Below are 8177 nucleotides of genomic sequence, written 5' to 3' on the forward strand. Positions count from 1 at the left end.
TAAAAAAAAAAAAAAAGGAAGAACTAAGTGGGATCTAACTCCGCCTATCGGCATTGCAAAGCAAGTTTTCTGGAAGCCGGACAGTAGCTGCGGCTTGTCCGTGCGTCTCGTTGTGTCAGCGTAACGAGTCCAGTAGCCTACCAACATGACAACAAAGTGGGGAATATGTAGCGCCGGAATGATCAGCCATGACTTTACTGTGGCCCTGAAGACCCTGCCCCCGGGTGACCACCAGGTAACGTAAACATTAGCTGGCTGACTTAGTTCGCGGGATAATATTTATCCTTCAAGAGGCATTCACAGTTCTGGAACTGCCACATTTAACCTCACGAACGAAATATCCCTTATGACTGAAATTTTATGAACGCTGAAATCTGTGAAAATAAACTTTTTCTGGATATCCAGCTGTCATTTTACGATTTATTTTGTTATACTGCCGCGTGACTGGAGAGGAGTTCTGTACGTCAATGAAACTCCTCACGTGTACTCCATAAACCTAATTACAGAGTTTTACAGTTTGAAATAAAGTTTGGAGTTTAACATTTTTAAAATAAATTAAAGAAGAAAAAAAAAACATTACGTTCTTTGCGAGAAACTATTAATAACATTAATCGAGCTAGTTTGTTGTACAGAGTCATCAGTTTTAGGGTGGAGACTTGGCTATCGTAACTTAGTTATATTAGTTAACCTAGGGTTTTTTGTTTTTCCTCATTTGTAACAATGCAAGCTAGCAAAAATACTTACAGTATTCTTACAGCAATGTAACGGAACAATGTTTCATATACTGTGTAAAGTTTGTTATGTTGTAATAACCTTCAGTATACGCGGTAATTCTTCTTCTCTCTTTGGTTTTGTTTCACGTTGTTTTTTAAAACTAAGATATGATCATTACCGCCACCTACTGAATGAATTATGTAATACTCTCTTTGTAAATAGTACGTTCTGAATACTAAATCTATGCTATTTGTAATTTCCTTATTTAAACCCTCCCATCCCCATTCCCACGTTCTTTACCATTTCTCTATTTCCCATGACGTCTGACTCCCACCAAAACCTTTCTCTAATATTCCCTGAATCTCTTCCCATTCACATAAGTTATACCCAAAATTCTTTAGCTGCACCCACCACCATCCTGATCCTCTTCTTTCTCTTTACAATGTCACTAGCACAGTTAATAACCATAAATGCTAAAAAAAAAACGTATTCTCTCTTTACTTGCTTTTGCTTTAGCTTCCCCGTTGGTCTTTATTGCCATTGTCCTAGCTCAGTCATGTTCTTCCTCATTATTCTCCTTTCAGCCCTCAGTTTCTTTGTTGCGTCTGCATAAGACATTTCCCCCTGTGCTCATGTCCGTTCAATCTTCCTTCTCTCACGTTCTTTTTTTTGCCCACTTCATGGTTTTCTCGACTTCATGGTTTTTTCCCCACAGTGGAAACACACAGCCTCATCTTTAGTTATATTCATCCTCTGTGCACCCATCTTTCCCATGCTTTCTACACCTGTGAACCCTTTTCCCACAAACTGATGCCACTTGTCCATACTCTTGACACCAATAACACCTTAGTGGAACTTTTTCATATACCCTCACCCTTTAACTGACACAATCTAAAAATACCCTATCTGGCAACTCACCGTGAAACTCTAGTACCACTGATCTGCCCTCTTATTCCTTGCCTTCCTTACAGCTTTTCAGCCTCCTCGTCCCCAACTATCTGCTTCCACTGAAAGAGGAACTCCATTAGCGACACCTTTTTCTTTCATTCGAAAGCATATTACCCACATATGGCCGAATATTCTGATTATTAATGCTTTATCCTGCTGCTTCTTTGACTGACAGTCCACAGTTATGAATCCACTCTTGGATATCCTCACTGATTTCAATCTCCTCCTTCTCATATTTCCCAACTGTGTGGCCATCACTAAATACACAGTTTGCTTGCCTCCCCTTTCCATCTACTTCAGTTCCTACTAAATATATTCCTTACTCATTTTCATCTTCAATTCCTTTCTTCTTTCCTCCCTCCACCACCTTATGCTCCAGTTTTTAAAAGTCCACCCGTAAACCAAGTTCATAATCCAAAAACCATATAAATCAAGGTAAAAATACAAAGATTTTGTAAATTATATGGTTAAAGCAGTGTTGGAGCTTCAGGACAGTAAACGTAAAAAATGGCGAAATGTTTCTTTGTTCTTTCAGGTAGTGGCTGTGGCTGCACGTGACCTGGGGCGTGCACAGGAATTTGCCAAGAAGCATAACATTCCCAAAGCCTATGGGAACTATGAGGAGCTGGCCAAAGACCCAGAGATTGGTGGGTTGCCTATTCCATTTAAGACCAGGGTCTTCTCCACTGTGCTTTAGTTTCCCCCCTCTTTATGACTTAAGGTGAAGTCACTTGATAGGTTAAAAATCCATGCAAGTGTACAGTTGGATGTACAGTGAGGTCCGTATGTTTGGGTGAGGATAGCTCGTGATGAGAAACAGTTGCTAGACAATTACTCTGTGTTGTACAATTGCAAGCAAAGTTATATTTCACACAAACACCATAGGCATGCACAACAGTGTGTGATTCTAAGAACAGCATCATTGTATGTGCATACTCTATATGTTCCCTGTCTTGTCCTTTCTCTGGACAGATGTGGTGTATGTTGGCAACATTCACCCATGCCACCTCCCGGTGTGCCTGTTGTACATGAACGCCAGAAAAAACGTGTTGTGCGAAAAGCCCTTCGCCATGAACTCGATGGAGGTGCAGGGACTCATCGCTTCTGCTCGTGAAAACAACGTTTTTCTGATGGAGGTAGGAGAAGTGGAAGAAACCTCCCAATAACCCATGAATATCAATACTAAGCATGTTAAAGGACTACACATATCACACATAGGACAGTTAGATAATTATTACTACTACTACCAATAATAATAATAATGACATTGGCATTTTCCAGCATGGAAAGATGAATAGCCAATACAAAAAGTGCAGTACAACTAATGTTGTTCAACAACAAACCATTACCAAACCACTCCTATGTTCTAAACTATTGCTAAGTACCCATATCAATACATAGCAGCAAATGCAAATGAACCAAAGTGCAGTAGTCAGGCAATGGTCAGGGCTGCCATGCAGCAGTTTAACAGTGGATGTGAACTGGGCAGAGTAGCCCCAGCATCTCAGGCGAACGCCCTCCGCATCCCTTCCCCCTGCTGCAGGCCGTGTGGACACGCTTCTTCCCCGCCTCGCGGGAGATCAGCCGGGTCCTGTCCCAGGGCGAGGTGGGTGAGGTGAAGGTGGTGAGGGTGGAGTTTGGGTTACCCTTGCTGCACGTGCCCCGGGCGGTGGAGAATGAGCTGGGAGGGGGTGCTCTGCTGGACATCGGGGTGTACTGCCTGCAGTTTGCGCTGATGGTGTTCAACGGGGACAGGCCAGAGTCCATCCAGGCCTCCGGATTCTGCCTGGACACAGGTAGAGTGATCTGGGCTGGACAGACATGGGTCAATTACGTGTCTGTTTTGGATTCAAATATTTCAATGAAATACTCTCAAAAAAGTGCAAGATCAGTAGAGCACTGAAAAGTATTTGAATCTAAATGAAATATGTATTTGCCCCAAGTGTGGGGATGCAGGACTGGGTAAACTATGCTAATTAGTTTATGGGCCTAATACATTTTTTATTAGTTTCATTTCTGTGTTTCGAAAGGTTTATCTTTAAAAAAATTATCTAGTAAGTTTGTAGTTCCGTCGGCTATAGAGAGCTCTGCTGCAGTTTTCAAAAATATTTGAGTGATAACAATTCAATGAACTAAATTACAGTAAAATTAACCTGCTTTGTGTCATATTTGGCATCTTGGGACTTGTAGTTTCTTTGAGGGGTTTGCAGCAGTCACAAGAAGCACACAAGTGTATCCTTACATTATGGAAGCAGAATGCACAGTGTGTCCCTTCAAAATAAACACATTTCAATAAAATAGATTGAGCATTACAGTAATTACCAGGTGTTAATAACAGCAATATGGTCCAACATTGTTTACAGTGTGGATACCATGGGGCCCTACTTGCTTGTATGCTTATATTAATGCTTTATATTATGCTTTTTCTCTGGTTTCCCTGGTGTTCCTTCTTCAATTCTTGCGAAGATTAACTGCTCAGACTGGGGTAATGTCTGCTACCAGGAGATGCCTTTGTCCTCTGCGACTTTCCTGGAGGCATTTAAATGAAGAAATGAGTCATTTTGCTGTGGAAGATGGCAAGAAACAGTGGTTGTTAGTTGCAGCTCTGTCCTCTAATATAGGTTCAGACTGTTCCACAATAGACTACACGTAGAATCACAATTCACTTCATATGTAGGTCTCGTCATAACCTTGTCTACTGGGTGGCTTATCACCCTTAGGACACTCTGTTGTCCAGCCTCCATTATTAATCATATTTTCATTTTCAGGTTCAGTATTGTTTTATTAGGAGTCCCCAAAGCAAAGGTGCATAGTTTTATTATGCCATCTGTCTAATCCATAAATTCTAACCAAATAATACGGAGTAAGCTCTGTCCATTGACAGTAAATGTGATTATATCAGTAATCCGACAGAGCTCTACTTTTTGCCGCAAACAATGGGAGTACTACATTCTGTCAGTCGTGAGTGACTAATGTAGGCCAGTATGGAGCGCACTTCATTTTGGATTAAGTAGATAGCCCAAGGGCCAAGCGTAGTGGGAATGATGCTGTGCCGCAGAATACTTGTGTGCAAGACTTTAAATCAAGGTGCTGACTTTCTGTGGTAAGACTGAAGATTCACAAAGAACCAAGAACAAAAGCTTCACTTATGTAATGGCAGAATTATAACTCTGGAGTTTAGGTGTTCAAGATCTTAAGAAAATTGTAATGGGGGGTGGGATATTCGATCACATTTAATCAGAAAAAAGAAAAATCATAATAAAATCCAGTTTTTTTGTGTAATCCCTGCATACACCAACATCTGATGGACGTTTAATTTGAGATGGTCAGCGACTGGACTCCTGTTCCAGACGTTTGCACAAATTTGCAGGAATATCAAAATTTGATTTTATCACATCTTTAGGTCTGTGAGTCGTGAGATATGTGTGTCGTGTTAGTGTTTCTAGGACAAAAAAAAAAACAGTGATTTTATTTTTTTTGTAAGAGATGGTTGTTAAATGTGAGATGCTCTCCGTTGTTGGGATTTTGAACTCATGCAGTATATACAAGTAAGCAGTAGCTGGTTAAGTAAGACCTTCCTGAAGTCTACTGACTGCTCTGATAGGAAATTGCTACTGTAAGAAGAGGGATCAAAGAAATATGAATATAATTAATTCATTAATTTATAAATGAGCTCTCTGGGCACTCCTATGTGCGTCTGTGTTGAAACCAGATCTGGGTCAAATACGTGATTGTTTTGGATTCAAATGCTTTTCTATGCATTACTGAGTTTAGTAAAAGTAGACTTTCGGAACTCCCAATCTTTCCTTTTAGCAAGAACACATCAGCGCACCCCTTGCGGAAGTATTTTCTCGGAAAGTCTGCTGCATAAATGATCGACCCAAACTAGCACAAACTGATGTTTGAAGGAGCAAGAACATTCCATTTCCCAAATTCACATTTTCTCAATTTCCCCATCTTCATTCCTTTACCTTGCCACTTTCCTAGGCCTGATGAGTGAAGCTAGGAGTAGAGAAATTAGCAACTTGGAAAATAGAAATTCCACTTGGTTGCACCCGGTAAGATTGATGAAGCCTAGCAAAGTATTTGAATCCAAAACAATGACTTGTTTGACACAAGTCTGGTTGAAACCACATCTACAGGCTGGAGTGAGTAACGTGTTTCACTGGGCTGCTTTTGCTTTCTTTGTGCTAGGTGTTGATGAAGCCATGGTGGTCACTTTGACATTCTCTGGGAACAGGATAGCTGTGTGCATCTGCTCTATCGCAGTCCAGCTCCCCAATGAAGCCCTCATCGTTGGGACAAAGGGGCAGATCAGGGTGGGTTGGCACAAAATGGCCTCCGTGCCATTGCTCCGCTTGGCTTTAGCCTTCTCTCACAGTACAGCTCACCTAAATCTGCTGACAGACATCCAAAGTTCATTCCTTGTGACTATTGCATGAATTCACTCACCACCATGATTAGCCTTAGACTGTAATGGCACTTATGTATAGATATTGTTGTTTTTTATTGGCTGTTGTATTGTTGTATTCAAGGTATTCTAGCTGCCAACTGTGGTATGCTAGTTTGAAAGTTGATTGTACTCTTCAAAAGGTTCTGATTATCTGTGTTTACACTAGGACTCGGAACTGTACTGTCCTCTCAGGTCCTCTTAGCACTCATACTTGTGTTTGATTTGCACTTCATTGTACGTCGCTCTGGATAAGAGCGTCTGCTAAATGCTATGTAATGTAATTTAATGTAAAAGTAGAATGCAGACACTCAAAATACGGACTTTTAGTGGACTGGCAGTCACTCCTCAAAACTTGTGGTAACTGAATGATGTTCAAACGCATCTTTAAGCATCTGCCCGTCCAACACCACCTGGAAGCCCTTACAGCATTGCACAGTACATCGGTGCTCAATAGGCCAATTTGCGCAGTAAGTGGATTGGCCGCTAGGTGTGTCTAAACCACATCGTCCCTACCTCCCCATCTCTCCCAGATCCCTCGCCACATGTGGTGCCCCACCACCCTGGTGGTGAACGGGAAGGAAACGCAGTACCCGCTGCCCGAGCCCTCCTTACCGGTGAACTTCCCCAACAGCACCGGGATGCGCTACGAGGCCGAGGAGGTGCGCCAGTGCCTGCTCAAAGGTACACGAGCGTCCTCCGATATAACCCCAACCTTCCCCATTCACAGCACACCAGACCTGGGTCAAATACAGCATGCTTTTCTGTGCTCGATTGAGCTTGCCCGGTGCAGTTCAGCCAGTCAACCAGAACCAGAGGACCAGAAGGGGTTTGCACTTTGAGAGAGCATTTCATAGGTTCCAGTACACCAGGTCGAGCTCAGTGAAGTGTAGAAAATATGATTTTTTTTGTATTCCAAGACACTTAAGCCTGTATGCTTACAACTCTGCTAGGGGGCGGGATTCTGTAAAATCTCACCATTTTTTTTATTTAGTAAAGCTTATACTTCATATATAGTTTTAGCTTGCTATTCTTGTTCAGTCATGCTCTTGAAGACATGGATCAAACAAAAGGGCTACCGAGTAGAAACTCAGATGTTGACAGTATACTGGTGGTACTTACCAGTGCAGATGGGAATTGTTTCAGTTGCAATGGGCACAGGTCTAGTTTTTAATTTCCACACAACCACAAAGTAGTGCCACAAACACACATTTCCATGGGAAGATTTAAAATGACCCTGCGTCCAGAAAGGAAAAAGGAAAGAATCACAATGATAGCCGCGTGTAACCATTGTGTTCAGTGAAAGGAGCCATGAAAACCCTGCCCGTGGCTCCTCTGTGCAGGGCTGAAGGAGAGCTCTCGGATGTCGCTGGCGGACTCGGCCCTGCTGATGGAGGTCATGGATGAGGCCAGAAGACAGGTGGGGGTGTGGTACAGCCAGGACGTACCCAGAGATCCTTACCAGTGAAGCACTCTCTCATCTTTAGGCACTTATCAGAAGAATGGGGGCATCAGACCTCATGCAGGAACATTTTCATTCGGATTCTTATGAATTTCTCTGAAGGGCTCGTACGAGTTAATGTGCATTGGCTGATATTATGGAGCCAGTGAGGAGCCTTCAGTCATCAGATTTTGGCAAATTTGGCAGATTCATTAAAAGAATATATAATAATAAAATGTAAAAAAAAAAAAAAACTTGGCCATGCTACATGGCAAGTTGCATTTATATACATCACATTTTCCAAATAGTTTCAACAGCAGTTTTGGTGGTAGATTATAGTGATATTGCCACATCAATTAAAGGCTCAATACTGCATTTCAATTGAACTTGGGTACACCACACAAAAGCTTAAAGGTATAAAATGCAAGAAACCGATTTGAAAAGAATTTTGTGCAGATAAACATTATCGATTATTCTTTTTGGCTTGATAATTTAATACTTATCGATTACTTCAAAGCAATTTTGTTGGAAATTATTTGGCACCAAAGAATGATTTTCAAATTCAAGTGGAATCATTTCAAAAACCTATTTTATCCAGATCTGAACAATGCATAAATGTTTTGC

The 8177-nt window shown here is 41.6% G+C and overlaps 1 protein-coding gene across 1 annotated transcript; it reads left to right on the forward strand.

Annotated features, from left to right (window-relative positions):
* Nucleotides 1-45: 45 nt before the first annotated feature.
* On the forward strand, nt 46-8020 carry dhdh.2 (dihydrodiol dehydrogenase, tandem duplicate 2). The gene is made up of 7 exons (XM_061244530.1): nt 46-235; nt 2198-2309; nt 2635-2798; nt 3206-3458; nt 5857-5981; nt 6646-6796; nt 7456-8020. Exons 1-7 carry the CDS (start codon nt 146-148, stop codon nt 7578-7580), a joined length of 1020 nt encoding a protein of 339 aa, XP_061100514.1. The 5' UTR covers nt 46-145; the 3' UTR covers nt 7581-8020.
* Nucleotides 8021-8177: the final 157 nt, after the last annotated feature.

The sequence above is a fragment of the Conger conger genome, chromosome 6 (assembly GCF_963514075.1).
Source record: "Conger conger chromosome 6, fConCon1.1, whole genome shotgun sequence".
NCBI lineage: Eukaryota > Metazoa > Chordata > Actinopteri > Anguilliformes > Congridae > Conger > Conger conger.

Coding starts and splice junctions, on each gene's coding strand:
- dhdh.2 (XM_061244530.1), top strand. CDS start 146: ATGACAACAAAGTGGGGAATATGTAGCGCCGGAATGATCAGCCATGAC. Junction 2,310..2,634: donor GGCCAAAGACCCAGAGATTG/GTGGGTTGCCTA, acceptor TTCTCTGGACAG/ATGTGGTGTATGTTGGCAAC. Junction 3,459..5,856: donor CGGATTCTGCCTGGACACAG/GTAGAGTGATCT, acceptor TCTTTGTGCTAG/GTGTTGATGAAGCCATGGTG.